General features: G+C 45.9%; 1 protein-coding gene across 3 annotated transcripts in view; it reads right to left on the minus strand.

The window, feature by feature from the left end:
- HMGCLL1 (3-hydroxymethyl-3-methylglutaryl-CoA lyase like 1) overlaps positions 1 to 18,064 on the minus strand; it is a 167,201-nt gene that overhangs the window by 130,035 nt on the left and 19,102 nt on the right. For all 3 annotated transcript variants that reach the window (XM_030198980.1, XM_030198979.1, XM_030198978.1), the window contains exon 3: positions 7,908 to 8,015. In XM_030198980.1, coding sequence (XP_030054840.1) covers positions 7,908 to 8,015 — 108 coding nt within the window. The remainder of the gene's footprint in view (positions 1 to 7,907; positions 8,016 to 18,064) is intronic.

Genomic DNA, 18,064 nt, shown 5'->3' on the forward strand with positions numbered 1-18,064 from the left:
TTAACCAACTTTCCCAAATCCTCGCTGAACAAAAGACTCCCTCTCAAAGGGAAGCTGACTGAGCTGTAACTTCAATGCGACGTCCACGAAACAATTAAATGCAGCTATGTCACAGCCAAAGACACACTCTTTGACCAGACCAAATCATAGAAGGCATCCACTAAAATGGCCCTACCCATCTCCAAATTGATAACCATTTCCACATTCTCTCCCAAATAAACTGGAAGGTGCTCTGCCCAAAGAAAACAGGCAAGAGCTACATAGCCACCATAAATAGTCGCCTGTAAGGCCAAGGAAGAAATTCTAAAGGAGAAATTCAAGAGTGCCTCCAAACGACAGTCCTGGGGGGGGGGTCCTTCAAAGCCATGCTGTCTTTCACTGGAAAAGCAGTCTTCTTAGTGACCACCATGGCCAGTGAGTCTACCTTATGGAAGTGAAACCACTCCGATTCCAGCAGAGGCAGTTGGTAGAGACATGCCATAGCACACCCAATACAAAGAGCAGAGTCGGGCGACTGCCACTCCGTTTCCCCCATCTCCTTGAGATCCTCAGTGAATGAAAATGTCTTGGGGGGCTGACGATTAACTTTCAGAAGAAGATCACCCTTCCTGGGCACTGTGTCTGGTCATCCTCCAGACTCAAGGACAGCAAGACCTGAGTAATCAAACATGGCAACTCTGGCCGCCAAAAAATGTAGACCAAAGAGGGGTCATTCCCTACTGGAAGATCACACCCCTCCTTCAACAGGGATCCAAGCCCAAAATGTCCCATCCAACCAAGGAAGGGAAACCAGAGACTCAACCTCATCCGGATCCTGAGGGCCCAAAACTTGGGGCCTCTTAGGGAGTGAGGGACCAGCATCCACCTGAGCCCCTGAAAACTCCAAGCAGGATGGCACCAAACTGATCCTGCCTCAGGCAAAATGCCTGATGAACTACAAGAACAAACTGGAGAGAGAAGGGAGAAGGCCCCCCTGCATCATATCTAGTCAGTGTGGAAGGGGAGGAGTGGCAGAAACGACAACAGATACAGCCTGAGGCAAAATGGTGGAAGTTCCTGCCAAATCAAAGGCCTCCACAGCTGACTACTGAGGGTCCTCCGCCGGGGACTGATCTTCCTGCACTGTTACGTTAGCACTGTGCACAGCCACAGCAAAGGCCGGACACCATCAACACTTGACACTGGGCGCAGGAACTGCAGTGACCTGATTTCCCCACAGTAGCCACCATCAGTACATGGGAGAGCCCTGAAAAGGCATGCTTCAGTGCGAACCTGCCACCAGAAACAGCACTCCTCACTTGCCCCCATGTCTTAACATTTACACACATGCATTTGTACTAGTCATAGAGCTGGTGTACGTGCAAGAGCTTAAATGTGGCAGTGAATGGTATAACTTATAGCAGAGGTTCCCAACACATGGTATGCCTACCACTAGCAGGGGGTACATGGTGCGTCAGCAGCACACACACAAGAGCAAAGTTCCGCATCTCTCCCTCCCTCCTTCTCTGAGTCCAGAAGCACCTCTCCCTCACCCCCCTCCCCCGGGTCCAGCAGCAACTCTCTCTCCACACCAGTCCTGCAGCTCTCCCTTTTCATTCCCTTTCCCTCAGTCCGTCCTCACTTGGATTGCTGCCGAAAGTGGCAGCACAATGATTGAAACAGACAGCTTTGGGGCCTTCGCTAGGCTGCGCTCCGCCTCCTCTGATGCAACTTCCTGTTTCCATGGAGGTGAGGTGCATCATGCTGCCAGGGTGGAAAATCACACACATATGCATTAGTGTGATGTGCAAAGTTTTAAATTCTAAGAACGTTGTTTACATGCTCCATCCCTAACTCCATCAGATGATGTCATCTGTCTGTAAGGGTGGAGTATTCTACTTGCCAAGGATGAAAACTTATTTTTTAAGGTAGCGTTTGCTATTTAGGTACCTGAAGAAGAATCTCTGTCTAGGTCCTAATTTTCTCATCTGTCTTGTAAGGTACATATACTGTTTGGGTAATAGATACCTATTCTGAAGTTGCTGGATGTGTTATTTGGTGATGTCAGAAAATTTTGAATTATAAATCTTTTTATACTGTTGTGGGGAAGGAAGTGATGACTATTTAGAAAATATACATTTTGTGAGAAGCTTTATAAATTACCATATACTGGCATATAGGTCACAAACGTTTTGACCCTTTTAAGGTCAAAAGTCAGGAGAGTGACCTATTCATGAGTCTACTCATGCACCTATGTGACCTATGCATTTCCCTACTCACCCATGCTGGTTCCAGGATCTCTCCTTCCCCTCCCTGTCTACCCCATGGTCTCCGCCTGTCACAAGTATAATGTCCCCCTGGCACGGTTGTGGCCGTGCCCTTATGTTCAGACCTACTGTTTCTCTGTATCTAACTCTGTGACCTCTCCAGTCTGCCTTTTTCCCTGTTATTGTTCTTCCTGTAAGCCAAGCCTCGCTTTGCTCTCCCTGCTTCTGCTTCATTTCCTGTTGTTCTTCCTGTTAGCCAAGCCCCGCTTTGGTCTCCCTGCTTCTGATTCATTTCCTACTTGTGACATCATCAGCCTACTCCTTTATAAGGACCCAGAGAGCTTTCCTATGTTGCCTTTGCAAGAGGTTTCTTAATCTTGTGTTACCTATTTAGAGCATATCCATGCTTGGCTTTGTTCCTGAGTGTTTTGCTCCTGAAGATCTGTGCTGTGTTTCAATGCTTTGCTTTGTTTCTGTGTTTGCTTTTGAACCTTGTTTCCTGAAAGCCTGGCTGTAGAGCCGCACCCTGCCCTTGGTGTCTGTATCTGTTTCACTCTACCCTTGGCTCCTGCCTTCAGTCTAGTCCTGCTTTTGACCCTTGCTATGGTTAAGCTCTGTGTTTAGCCAAGCTCTGTTTCTGTATTCCCTGTTCTGTTTCCTGTGTGTGTGGTTCTTGTCTGTTTATTCCGAGTCTGTAGAAGCCAGCATCATACCTGATTACTTCACTGCTATCCAGCTGTGGGTGTTGGTAAGCACATTGCTTCTTTGTTTGTCTTCCCTTAGTCTGCTTAATCCTTTGCCTGCCATGTTTGCTTCCTGGCTCTTTGAGCTCTGTTTCTGCCAAGTTCTGTTCCTGTGTGTGTTTGAGCCAGGTTCTGCTCCTGCTCTATGTTTGAGCTAGTTCTGACCCAGTTCCCTGCTAAGCCAAGTCCCTTTCAGACTCCTGTTCCAGTGAAGCCAAGTAAGTCCCTTTCAGACTCTGGTTCCAGTCAAGCCAAGCCAAGCCTGTTCCAGAATCCGGTTCCAGTCAAGCCAAACCAAGCCCATTCCAGAATCCGCTTCCAGTCAAGCCAAGCCAAGCCCTTTCCAGAATCCTGTTCCAGTCAAGCCAAGCCCGTTCCAGAATTCTGTTCCAGTCAAGCCTGTTTGAGAATCCTGAGTCCTGTTTGAGAATCCTGAATCCTGTTGCAGCCAAGCCTGTTCGAGAATCCTGAATCCTGTCTGAGAATCCTGAATTCTGTTCCAGCCAAGCCTGTTTCAGAATCCTGAATCCTGTTCCAGCCAAGCCTGTTCAAGAATCCTGAATCCTGTTCCTGCCTTGTTTATTGTCTTGCTTCTGTTATTCTTGTTGCCTAGATCCTACCCTGTCTTGCCTAAGTGTGCTTTGTCTTCAGTCTAGTCCTGTCCGGATCCAGTCCTTGCCTTGTCCTTGTCTTGCCCTTTTCTGGACCCAGTTTTAATCTACTTCTATGTTTTGCCTTATCTTGCATTTCTGGGTCCCAGTTTTAATCCCGTTCCGAGTGTTGCCTTGTCCTGTCTGGGTTCCAATTCTGGCCCTTTGCCTTCTTTTCCTTGCCTTGTCTGGATCCAGTTCTTGTGTTGTCCATTGTGTTTAGTTACCTCTGTCCTGCCTGTCCTGGCTGTGTTTCTCTGTGAGAAGCTAAGGAAAGAGAGGAAGGACTGCTGGCAAGCTTTACAAAATAAATGCAGGCCCCAGAGCTGATAAGCCAAGGCCACATCTGTGAGATAACAGGGAACTATGAACAAAGCGACTACAGAGAGGGAGGCCAGCTGCTGTTACACAGAACCCTAGCAGACAGGTAGACAACCATTGGCCAATGAGAAAAACTTAAGGGCAGACACTTAAATGTAACTATAAAATCTGTGGAATCTTGTAGAAATCTGTGTGTGTGTATAGAGACAAGCTCCAAGTTAGAGCTGACGGAATACACACCCATTCTTGCAAGGATGATTTGAATAATAAATTGCTTAATTAAGCTTTGATTCATCAATCTGATTTTATGAGTACTATTTTTGTATACTTTCTCAGGTTATCTGGGGGCTATTTATAACAGAGAGAAAAGAAATCAGAAGATTGTAAGCAGATACAGATATTCAGGACAGAGTGTAGAATAACAAGTTTGCTATGATAGTAAAGATAAGGGGTAAATGATAAGAGGATGTGCTGAAATTCAAAGCATTACACAGGCTAAGAAAACTATATGTAACATTGGGAGAAATTCAACAGATTAGCTGTATGAATTTAGCTCTGCTGTTACCCATTTCAGTTGTGTGCCTGTGTGCATATGTGTTGTTTTTTATTTGTTTGTTTTTTGGCTGGCAGCTTTTTCTGTTTTGGGGCTACCTGCGAATTTTTGCAGCATTTTATTCCAGCGTTTTGTAGTCCTAGAAACCCTAAATTGCCCTTTTCCTAAACTTTTATTTCCTGCACCTGCTCAGGATCTCAGACCTTCTGGCACCAGAACCTTCCAGAAATTTGGGGAAGTCTTTGAAGGGGGGCATGGATGCAAGGGAGGAGTTTGGATCTCTAAAGTGGTGGTCATTAGTGGCAGAAGTGAACTACCCCCAAGAGTAATTTAAACTGCTTGATTGATGCCAAAAATTGTCTTTGGTCATCTCCCGCCTTAGACCACACATCTCAAAAGGGATAGCCCCTTGATTTTTCATGCCATACCTGAAGCAGCTCACTGATACAGGAACCTTCCTGTCATATCTCAATGGTTGGCAACTAAAGTACTTGTCATAAACGGACAAGAGTTTACAAAGAGATTTAGAGACAACTATCAGAACTGGTAGTTGATGGCTTGTTTTTGTGAAGAGGAACAGGGGACTTTCTCACCCCTATTAAGTCTCTGACAGAGACGGAGAAAGAGGATGATTTTGGAGCTTACAGAGAGGGGCATAATCGAATGGGGACGCCCATGTCTAAGGGCGCCCATCTCTAAGGACGTCCCGGCGAAGGGGCAGGGAAACCTGTATTATCGAAACAAAATGGGCGTCCATCTTTCATTTCGATAATACGGTCCGGTACGCCCAAATCTCAACATTTAGGTCGACCTTAGAGATGGTCGACCTAAATGTTGAGATGGTCAACCTTAGAGATGGTGGTCCCCGGTTTTCGGCCATAATGGAAACCGAAGACGCCTATCTCAAAAACGACCAAATCCAAAGCATTTGGTCGTGGGAGGAGCCAGCATTTGTCCCCCTCACATGCCAGGACAGCAACCGGGCACCCTAGGAGGCACTGCAGTGGACTTCACAAATTACTCCCAGGTGCATAGCTCCCTTACCTTTGGTGCTGAGCCCCCCAACCCCCCCCCCCCCAAAAACCCACTCCCCACAACTGTACACCACTACCATAGCCCTTACAGGTGAAGAGGGGCACCTACATGTGGGTACAGTGGGTTTCGGGTGGGTTTTGAAGGGCTCACATTTACCAGCACAAGTGTAACAGGTAGGGGGGTGGGCATGGGTCCGCCTGCCTGAAGTGCACTGCACCCACTAAAACTGCTCCAGGGACCTGCATAATGCTGTCAGGGAGCTGGGTATGACATTTGAGGCTGGCAAAAAATTTTTACATTTTTTAAGGGTGGGAGGGGCATGGTGACCACTGGGGGAGTAAGGGGAGGTCATCCCCAATTCCCTACGGTGGTCATGTGGTCAGTTTGGGCACTTTTTGAGGCTTGGTCGTGAAAAAAATGGACCAAGTAAAGTCGACCAAATGCTCGTCAGGGACGCCCTTCTTTTTTCCATTATCGGCCGAGGACGCCCATCTCTTAAGAACGCCTTTGCTACGCCTCCAACACGCCCCCGTGAACTTTGGTTGTCCCCGTGACGGACTGCAGTTGAGGGCGCCCAAAATCGGCTTTCGATTATGCTGATTTGGGCGATCCTGAGAGGACGCCCATCTCCCGATTTGTGTCGGAGGATGGGCACCCTTCTCTTTCAAAAATGCCCCTGAGAGTCATCCAGACACCCAGTAACCATCAGTAGCTGAATACACCTCAGGCAGAGGGGGCTATAAGTAAACATTTCAAGATCTGATTATGTGCAGGCTGCAGAGCCTTAAAGTCTAACTGTGGGGAAATTTCAACAAGCCTGTTTTATCTATTCAATCAAGATACTGATAAGGGAAATTTGTCATCTGTTTTGGGAACAGCCCAGGTGAAGCGGAGAGGAGTGTTTGTTAAAAGAAATAAATCATACCATCAAGGGGTTGACTGGAACTATAACTAATATTTTTAATGTATTAATGTGCTGGAGAGATGGAGAGAATGACTGTAAATAAGTTGGCCACCTGTATATTGAAGATTTTTATCTCTTTGCTTCATCAACTGGAATCAAAGTAAAGTTATGTTTGGTGGACTAACCTGCTTATAATCGAACGAGAAAAACGCCCAAGTTCTGACCTAAATCGGGAGATGGACGTTTATCTCACAAAAACAAATAACATGGTATAATCGAAAACCGAACTTGGACGTTTTCAACTGCACTCCATCGCGGAAGCGTACAAAGTTGACGGGGGCATGTCGGAGGCGTGGTGAAGGCGGGACTGGGGCATGGTTATCACCCGAACAGAGATGGGCGCCTTTTGCCGCTAATGGAAAAAAAGTATGCGTTTGTAGCTAGAATTTAGGGCACTTTTCCTGGACCCTGTTTTTTCACGAATAAGGCCCCAAAAAGTGCCCTAAATGACCAGATTACCACCAGAGGGAATCGGGGATGACCTCCCCTGACTCCCCCAATGGTCACTAACCCCCTCCCACCACAAAAAATGATGTTTCACAACTTTTTATTTTCACCCTCAAATGTCATACCCACCTCCCTGGCAGCAGTATGCAGGTCCCTGGAGCAGTTGTTAGGGGGTGCAGTGGACTTCAGGCAGGTGGACCCAGGCCCATCCCCCCCTACCTGTTACAATTCTGCTGCTTAATGCTTAGTCGTCCAACCCCCCCAAACCCACTGTACCCACATGTAGGTGCCCCCCTTCACCCCTTAGGGTTATAGTAATGGTGTAGACTTGTGGGCAGTGGGTTTTGAGGGGGATTTGGGGGGCTCAACACACAAGGGAAGGGTGCTATGCACCTTGGAGCTCTTTTACCTTTTTTTTTGTTTTTGTAAAAGTGCCCCCTAGGGTGCCCAGTTGGTGTCCTGGCATGTGAGGGGGACCAGTGCACTACGAATCCTGGCCCCTCCCACGAACAAATGCCTTGGATTTATTCGTTTTTGAGCCGGACGCTTTCATTTTCCATTATCGCTGAAAAGCAAAAACGCCCAGCTCACAAATTGTCAAATAAAACATGAACGTCTATTTTTTTTCGAAAATACGGTTCGGTCCGCCCCTTCACGGACCCGTTCTCGGAGATAAACGCCCATGGAGATAGACGTTTTCGTTCGATTATGCCCCTCTAAGTTATTCAAAATACAGAAAGTTTGGTACTGTGCTTGCATCAGCCTGTCAGGTTATACCTGAGCCCAGCCCGTTTCCAAACCAAGAAATAAATTGGGTGCCCTTTTTCCACAATCCCAGACTCACATTAGGCAGCTCACACTAGGCAAACAAAAAAGGGGTTACATATAACTGTTTTATTATTAATTAGTTAACATATTACTTATTTACAATTTTTCTATTTTACTTACTTGAGGTACCCACTTGGAAGAAACAAAACTGGTTGCTTCAATTACAGATAGGCCTGCTTCGGAAAGTCGGTTGATCAGCTCAATTTTAATACCAGTAGGAACTATAACCTATGAAAGGGGAACATTTGTAAATGCAAAACTCTTTATTCATCAAGGTTTCTTATTCACAATCATTTTATAATATACCAGTAAGAGCAGTAACACCAGTTCCTTAGAAGGCCTAGGTACAAAAAGCTCACTAAGTTTAATTCAAGCATTACCACATGTTTTATGTAACATAATGAGACCAATATTTGGTGGGACGGGTAGCATATAATGGGAAATGTGGACTTAACTGTTAATTTCCTTTCTTTGAGACTTTCCAGCCAAGTGAGTTATGTCCCCCTGTCAGTAGACAGAGAACAACAGCTCAGTGCTAACGTCACTCCATTTTATAGAGAGTACTACTACTACTTATCATTTTTATAGCGCTACTAGACGTACACAGCGCTGTACACTTGAACATGAAGAGACAGTCCCTGCTCGACAGAGCTTACAATCTAATTAGGACAGACAAACAGGACAAACAAGAGATAAGGGAATATTAAAGTGAGAGTGATAAAATAAGGGTTCTGAACAAGTGAATAAGGGTTAGGAGTTAAAAGCAGCATCAAAAAGGTGGGCTTTTAGCTTAGATTTGAAGACGGCCAGAGATGGAGCTTGACATACCGGCTCAGGAAGTCTATTCCAGGCATATGGTGCAGCAAGATAAAAAAAACGGAGTCTGGAGTTAGCAGTGGAGGAGAAGGGTGCAGATAACCTTAAACAACTTAAAACCACTTGCAGACAACTCGAAAGGGCCTGGAGAAAGTGCCAGGACACTCAACATCTAAATGCATGGAAGGCATCTCAGAGAAAGTATAATTATGCTATCAGACAATCCAAGAAACTCTACTATAAATCTAAAATAGGCCCAGAGTACAAAGATTTGAAACAACTCTACTCTTTAGTTAACAAACTCACGGATACTAAAGTGCCGCTTGAACTCTCGGCGGCCATTTTAAACAAGATGTAGCAGTAACAGGATCAGCAGCAGCTGGCAGGAAAGTGTGAGGACCTTTCCTGCCCCGAAGCAAGCCACTAGACCACCAGGATGATGTCACATCCAGGGTTGAAGGAAAGGTGGATGGATGGTGTGTGTGTGTTTGGGTGGGAGGGAGTTGAATACAGGGTAGTCTCTGTTTTCCATTCCTTGCACAGCTGTCATCACCATGACCAAACAACAAAGCAAACAAACCTATGAGCCGCTGCATCCACGTTGTTCTTTATTGTTGGTAACATTTTTATTTAAACTCACTTATATTTTCAATCATACCGACTTGTGTAGTATACAGATGTACACAGAGGAAGCATAATAACGGAATAATTTTTCATAGGTAGAATAGTAATTTGTTTATAAATTGTAATCTGTGTCTCATTTGGAGGAGCTGTTTAAAGGGACACCCTAACACTACTACATTCGTGCAGAGATTTTTTTTCTCCTGGTAATGGGCCACTAAAACAGATCTCATGTTATGAGAATCATGTGCTCAACATTCAGGCTTTCTATCTATTTATTAGCGTCAATCTAAATGAGCCAATGTTGTCCAGTTCATCACAGTATTAGCCACCAAGTTTATACAAAGTTAATTATGTTCAGTGGAAAATAAATCTGTTGCCATAGGCTGCTTGCTATGTGAATATTCTATCACTGTTTCACTATTGCTACCAAGTATTACATAGTAAGGGCATTTGCTTTAAACTTTGCTTTAATTCATTTATCCAGTCCTTACATGCACATGGTTTTGCTTTTTAAATCCAAAGGTGAATCCTAAGGGTGGCTGAACAATTAAGTATAAACTGTGTTGTTGCAGACTTTACTTGCTGTGCACTGCTTTGGGTCATGCTAATCTGTACATTTGCTGTCATACCAGAGTACAGAAGAAAATGATTTATGTTACTTTAACTAGAATTTTTACTGCTTGTAGAGTCTGGCTTTCTTGGAGGGGGGGGGGTGTCAAGTTGACTGTAGCATGGTAAATGCTGAGCGAGCCCGGAGCTGGGATGGAGGAGATTACTAGCGCCAGGGGCGATTCGGGACGGGTTAGATTCCCGTGGGGACAGGCGGGACGGGATAGATTCCCCACGGGGATAGGTGGGGATGGGCAGAGACAGGTTAGATTTCTGTTCCTGTGCAACTCTCTATTTTAAACCCAGATACGCTAACTGCTGTTACCACATCCTCCGGCAAAGAGTTCTAGAGCATAAATATTTGTTGAGTGAAAAAATATTTCCTCCTATTTGTTTTAGAAGTATTTCCATGTAACTTCACAAAGTGTTCCCTAGTCTTTGTACTTTTGGAACGAGTAAAAAATCGATTTACTTCTACTCGTTCTACACCACTCAGGATTTTGTAGATCTCAATCATATCTCCCCTCATCCGTCTCTTTTCCAAGCTGAAGAGTCCTAATCTCTTTAGCCTTTCCTCATACGAGAGGAGTTTCATCTCCTTTATCATTTTGGTTGTTATTCTTCGAAACTTTTCTAATTGCTATATATTTTTTGAGATATGGGACCAGAACTGAATGCGATGCTCAAGGTGCGGATGCACCATGGAGCGATACAAAATCATTATGGTATTTTCGGTCTTATTCATCATACCTTTTCTAATAATTCCTAGCACCCTGTTTGCTTTTTTTGGCCACTGTCACACACTGAGCAGAAGAGTAAACGAAAAATATGCTGGATGAAATTCTTGGCAAGAGTAGCGGCCGAGGGGAAAGATTTCATGGGAATGAAATGGGAAATACGGGAGAATAGATCCACCACTACCCAAATTACCGTGTGACCTTGGGACGGTGGTAAATCAGTAACAAAGTCCATGGATACTTCCTGCCAAGGGAGCTGTGGAACTGGCAGTGGCTGTAAGAATCCCCACGGCTTGCCAGGAGAGTATTTGTTTCGGGCACAGATGGGACAGGTGGAAACAAAATGTAAGACATCCTGAGCCATGCGTGGCCACCAATAGTACTGAGAGATTAAATGAAAAGTCTTGCAGAATCTGGAGTGACCAGCAAACGTGGAGGAGTGTCCCCATTTGAGAACCTTCTTCCTGGACTGGGGTGGAACAGTGGTTTTCGTGTTGACGGAAGAAACTACAGTCGTGGAGGCAACACAGGCAGGATTAAGCATGGGGTAGGATTCCTCGGGTTCTTCGGGAGGGTTGAATGCCCTGGATACCGCATCAGCCTGAATATTGGCTGGATAAATGTTACATCAGTGAGTGCCAGGGAGATCAAATTTATAGATGTAATAAACGACTGCTTCTTGGAACAACTGGTCCAGGAACCGATGAGAGTGGGAGCAATTTTGGATCTGGTCCTTGGTGGTGTGCAGGGCATAGTGCAAAAGGTTGTGGTGTTGGGTCGTCTGGGAAACAGTGATCATAACATGATCAAGTTTGAGCTACTATCTGGGATGAACCTGCAAAGGAAATCTACTGTAGCTGCATTTAATTTTCAAAAGGGCAACTATAATAAAATGAGGGAAATGGTTAAAAAGAAGCTAAAAGGCTGCTAAGGTTAGGACACTAAATCAGGTGTGGAAGTTATTCAAAAATACCATCTTGGAAGCCCAATCCAGAAGCATTCCACGTATTTGCAAAGGTGGAAAGAAGAGAAAACGACAGCCAGCATGGTTAAAAGGTGAAGTAAAGAGGCTAGTACAGCCAAAAGATTGTCCTTTAAAGAATGGAAAAAGGACCCAAATAAGGAAAATAAGAAGCAACATAAGTACTGGCAAGTCAGATGCAAAGCATTAATAAAGAAGACTAAAAGAGAATATGAAGAGAAACTTGCCGCAGAGGCTAAAACTCACAGTAACAACTTTTTCAGGTACCTAAGAAGCAGAAAGCCTGTGAGGAAATCCGTGGAACTGTTAGATCAATGGAGCAAAAGGACAAGGCCAAAGAGGAGAAAATGAATAAATTCTTTGCTTCGGTCTTTATGGAAAGAGATCTGCCTGTACTGGAAATGGTTTTCAAGGGTGATGATGCAGAGGAACTGAAATAAATCTCAGTAAACCAGGATGATGTACTTAGCCAAACTGACAAATAAAGAGTAGTAAATCACCTGGACCGGATGGCATACATCAAAGGGTACTCAAATAACTCTAGCATGAAACTGCTGATCTGCTGTTAGTAATTTCCAACCTGTCATTAAAATTGCCCATAGTACCTGAAGATTGGATGGTGTCCAATGTAATGCTGATTTTTAAAAAGGGTTCCAGGTATGATCTGTGAAATTACAGACCAGTAAAAGCCTGACGTCGGTGCCAGGCAAATAGTGAAAACTATTTTAAAGATTAAATTACAGAAAACATTGAAAAACATGGTTTAATAGGGCAGAGTCAGCATGGGTTCAGCCAAGGGAAGTCTTGCTTCACCAATTTAATTCATTTCTTTGAAGGTGTGAATAAACATATGGATGATGGCGAGCCGGTTGATGTAGTGTATCCAGATTTTCAGAAAGCTCTTGCTAAAGATCCTCATGAGAGACTCCCGAGAAAATTAAAGAATCATGGGATAGGAGGCAAAGTTCTGGTGTGGATTAGAAATTGGCCATTGGACAAAAACACAGAGGGTAGGGTTAAATGATAATTTCTCTCAATGGAGGAGGGTGAACAGTGGAGTGACACAGGGATCTGTACTGGGACCAGTGCCATCCAACACATTTATAAATTATATGGAAATCAGAACAACAAGTGAGGTGATTAAATTTGCAGAGGACACAAAACTATTCAAAACACGTGCGGACTGTAAAATATTGAAGGAAGGCCCTAGGAAACTGGAAGGCTGGGCATCCAATGGCAGATGAAATTCAATGTGGACAAATGCAAGGTGATGCACTTTTGAAAGAATAATCTGAATCATAGTTACCTGATGCTGGGGTCCACCTTGGGGGTCAGTAACCAAGAAAAAGATCTAGGTGTCGTTGTAGATAATACACTGAAATATTCTTTTCAGCAGGTCGAAATACCAGGCGGAAGTTAAAACAGGCAAAGAAAAGAGACCAGCGTGCCTGTCGAGGGTTTAGTCTCTTAGCATCCTGAAGGTATAAGAGATTCATGTGGTCGGTGATTACTGTGATGGGGTGCAAGGCCCCCTCCAGGAGATATCGCCATTCCTGGAGAACCAATTTAAGGGCCAACAATTCCTGTTCCCCAATGGTGTAGTTACGCTCTGCCGGAGAAAATGTTTGGGAAAAAAAGAAACAGGGATGAGGCTTGCCAGAGTCTGAGGTTTGAGACAGAACGGCCTCTGCCCCCAGTGAAGAGGCATCCACCTCTAAAATGAATGTTTTTTTGATATCCGGGCTTCGAAGCACAGGAGCAGAGAGAAAAGCTTGCTTTAAGGTGGCGAAAGCCTCCTGGGCCTTCGGTGTCCAGTTCCTCACATCAGCACCCTTCCTGGTCAGTGCAGTAAGAGGGGCAGTGATAAGGGAGTATTGATGGATGAACTGCCGGTAGTAGTTAGCAAACCCCAAAAAACGTTGCAAGGCCCGAAGACCCTGGGGCATGAGCCAATCTCGGATGGCTCAGAGTTTGGCGGGGTCCATTTGGAGCCCCTCTGAAGAGACGATATATCCCAAGAATGGAACAGACCATTGATGAAACGAACACTTCTCTAGTTTAGCGAAGAGACGGTAGTCCTGGAGGCGATGGAGAATGGTGTGGACATGACGAAACTGGTCTTGAACAGAAGCAGAAAAGAACAAAATATCATCCAGGTAAACTATGACTGAGGAGTACAGGAGATCTTGAAAAATGAAGTTAATGAATTCCTGGAAGACCACAGGTGCATTACAAAGGCCAAATGGCATGACTAGATATTCGAAATGTCCTTCATGGGTATTAAAGGCGGTCTTCCATTCGTCCCCATGTCGGATTCAGACCAGATTGTAGGCGCCTTGGAGATCCAGCTTGGTAAAGATAGATGCTCCCTGCAGACAGTTGAAAAGTTCTGGAATCAGAGGGAGTGGATATCGGTTCTTAATGGTTATTTCATTAAGACCCTAGTAGTCTATACAAGGTCGCAGAGAACCGTCCTTCTTGGTTACAAAGAAGAAACCTGCCCCAGGAGGAGGGTCTGATGAAGCCCTTTTGGAGGTTTTCTTGAATGTATTCCCGCATGACGTTAGATTCCTCCCGGGAGAGGTGTCTTGCCCGGAAGTAATTCGATAGGGCAGTCAAAAGGACGATGCAGAGGAAGGGAATCAGCCTCCTGGGCTTTGAAAACATCTTGGAAATCTCGATATTTCACAGGAAGGGAAGCATCGCAAGGAAGCAGGCCCCCGAGGGAGGTAGAAATAGTCCTCGGAGGAGGAACCACCGGCGTGAGACAGGAAGCAAAACATTGGGAACCCCAACTGTCGCTATCGCTAGTGGTCCAGTTGATACTTGGTGTGTGTTGTCGTAACCAAGGCAGGCCTAAAATAACAGGATGGATGGCCCGGGGAAGAACCAGAAGCTGAATCTCTTCCTTATGTAAAATTCCTACTTGCATCTGCAACGGCCGAGTGACATGGGTAATGGAGTAGGGTAGAGTCAGTCCCTGAATGGAGGTAAATTGTAATGTAGGTTTACAGGCCACTGAGGGAGTTCCAAGCTGGACTAGGAGACTGGCGTCAATAAAATTCCCTCCGGCCCGTAAATCGATCAAAGCCATGGTGCTAATACAAAGTTCCTTCCAGCGCAGGAAAATAGGGACGGAGACAAGATTATCCAGAAGAGGTGAGACTCGACCCAGGGCCACCCCCTTCAGAGGCCCTGGGTCAACGCATTTCCCGGTTTATTCGGGCAATATCTCAGGAAATGGCCAGCCGACGGTGAGCCCTTTCCTTCTCAGAGAGGCGATGCCGCCCGAAAACCATCGGCTCTTCGGAGATTCCAGAAGTGGTGCCAGTAGCTCCTTTAGAAGAAGGACGTGACACCTGAGGAGATGGTCTCTATGATTGACGCTGAGCAGAACGTTCCTGTGTCCTCTCTTGAAACCGAACATCGATACGGACGCAGAGAGTAATCAGAGCATCCAATGTGGTTGGAAGTTCCCGGCCTGCCAACTCGTTTTTTATTCAGACTGTTAACCCCTGCCAGAAGATGGCCGTGAGGACCTCCTGGTTCCATCTCACCTCGGAGGCTAGGGTTCGAAAGCATACGGCATATGCCCCTACAAAGCAACTGCCTTGGTGAATCCGTAGAAGTTCTCTGGAAGCCGAGGAGGGACGTCCAGGCACGTCGAAAACTAACCTAAAGTGGCAAAGAAATTCCCCAAGATCAGTGAGTTGAGGATCCCATTGCTCTCAGAGAGGAGAGGCCCAAGCCAGGGCTGGTCCGGAGAGCAGGGAGATTATATAAGTGATCTTGAGTTTATCGGAGGAAAAGACTCCAGGTTGCATTTCAAAAAACATAAGACATTGGTTGAAGAACCCTCGACAAGCGGAAGGGGTACCGTCAAACCGGGGAGGCTCAGGGAGACTTAACCCAGGAGTGGGTAAAACTGCTCCGGACGGTGCAGCAGGAACTTTCCGTTGGGATTGAAGAGTACACAACTGGGAACAAATGTCCTGCAGGACTCCGGACAGACGATTCAGCTGGGCCTGTTGTTGCTGAAGAACCTGGGCCAAATTCGCCAAGTTGGGTTTCTCCGGCGAACTCATGGCTTCACTGTCAGACCTGTGAATTCTTGTACCAAGTAGAGCACTGCCAAGCCCGGTACTCGGACCAGGTTCTGCTTGGCGACCGGACAACCCCAGGTTTCACCTGCGCTGACCGCCGTTCCCCAGAGGTTGAGCCCCTAGGTACGGGCGGCCTGCAGGGCTTACAAGATGGAACAGGTGAAGCGGGGTGATGAACGTGACAGCCATACAGACAGCAGGCAAGAGAGTGATCCAGATACAGGCAGAGTCAGTAGGTAGGCACCAGACACAAGAGTAATCCGGGTACAAGCAAGGTCAGGAGGCAGGCAACAGACACAAGAGTAATCCAGTACAGGCAGAGTCAGGAGGCAGGCAGCAGACACAAGAGTAATCCAGGTACAGGCAAGGTCAGTAGGCAGGCAGCAGACACAAGAGTAATCCGGGTACAGGCAAGGTCTGAAGGTAGGCAGCAGACACAAGAGTAATCCAGGTACAGGCAAGGTCAGGAGGCAGGCAGCAGACACAAGAGTAATTCAGGTACAGGCAAGGTCAGTAGGCAGGCAGCAGACACAAGAGTAATCCAGGTACAGGCGAAAGTCAGTAGGCAGGAGCAAGGCAAGAGTAATCCAGATGCAGGCAAAAGTCAGTAGGCAGGCGGCAGGCAAAAGAATAATCCAGGTACAGGCGAAAGTCAGTAGGCAGGCAGCAGGCAAGAGAGTAATCCAGATGCAGGCAAAAGTCAGTAGGCAGGCGGCAGGCAAGAGAGTAATCCAGGTACAGGCGAAAGTCAGTAGGCAGGAGCAAGGCAAGAGGGTAATCCAGATGCAGGCAAAAGTCAGTAGGCAGGCGGCAGGCAAAAGAATAATCCAGGTACAGGCGAAAGTCAGTAGGCAGGCAGCAGGCAAGAGAGTAATCCAGATGCAGGCAAAAGTCAGTAGGCAGGCGGCAGGCAAGAGAGTAATCCAGGTACAGGCGAAAGTCAGTAGGCAGGAGCAAGGCAAGAGAGTAATCCAGGTACAAGTAAAGTCAGTAACGAGGGACCAGTAGATAAGAAGCAGACTACAGAGTTAGAAACACCTACCAAAGTAGAAGCCGAAGCATGGAGTCCATTGAGAGCTCAGCTGATAAAGTGCTGGCATCTGACATCAGCAGGGAGAAAGGGCACAGCCATAGGACCAGAGAAGGGGAAGGAGGAACCGGAAGACCAATAGGAGAGAAGCAAGGGAAGCCAGACAGAGGAAGAGCAGACCCAGTTGGGTGGAAACAAAGCAATCAAGGAGCCTGTAAGCCAGGCAGAGAGAGAGCAGAGCCAGGCAGAGAAGAACTACACACAAATGGCTCAGGGCTGTGCCAGTCAAGTGTGCGTGTCGACGGGACTCTGCGCAGACCGAGGACGCTGCTTGCGTTGAGGTAGAGGACATGACAGACAGGTAGAGGGAGATACGGACCTGGGATCCACACTGTGTACTGCACCAACCACTACACTACTCCAGGGACCTGCATGTTGCTCTAATAGGCCTGCATTTAACATCTGAGGCTGTCATAGAGCCTGGTAAGTCATATTTTTATTTACATTTTTGGGAGGTAGAAGGGGGTCAGTGACCACTGGGGGAGGGTATTGGGGGGTCACTTCTGATTCTCTCCAGTGTTCATCTGGTCATTTAGGGCACCTTTTTGTGCTTTATTTGTTTTGAAGACAGGTCTAGACCAAAATGTCTTGGTTTTAGTCCTGGAAGTTTTTGTAATGTTCCATTATAACTGTAAAATGTTCAAATGTTAGGCATGCGCTAATCCCGCCTTTAAAATGCTCCCAACATGCCCCCTTGTGATTTGGACGCACTTTAGACATCTGCAAACTAGGTTTTGAAAATACTGATTTGGACGTTTTGAGAAGAAAAATGTCCAAACGTTGCATTATGACACTTTTTGGATGTTTTTGTCTTTTGAAAATGAGCCTAATATATCTGAAATAGCCGCCCCTTCCTTGTTTTTTTCGTTATCTTTTTAGTTTTGTTCTTATTGTTATTCATAAATGTTTAATAAAGAATTTTTGAACTAAATATCACACAATATGTGTGTGCTGGGTAAGGGGGAATGGAATTTCCCACACTTAATGGTCCTTTAACTTAGGGTCAATTAGCATATGTAACAGAAAGTCAAAAATATGTACCTACATGTCTATGTTCTCTATTATGGTATTTCGAGAATGCCTGAACTCAGCATACAATTATTTACACTAATATATCAAGCACTAACGATGATTTAGCACACCACTACCATAGCCCTTACGGATGAAGGGGGGCACCTAGATGTGGGTACAGTGGGTTTATGGTGGGTTTTGGAGGGATGGACCTGGGTCCACGTGTCTGAAGTGCACTGTACCCACTAAAACTGCTCCAGGGACCTGCATACTGCTGTGATGGACCTGAGTATGACATTTGAGGC

This window comes from Microcaecilia unicolor, chromosome 3 (assembly GCF_901765095.1).
Source record: "Microcaecilia unicolor chromosome 3, aMicUni1.1, whole genome shotgun sequence".
Classification (NCBI taxonomy): domain Eukaryota; kingdom Metazoa; phylum Chordata; class Amphibia; order Gymnophiona; family Siphonopidae; genus Microcaecilia; species Microcaecilia unicolor.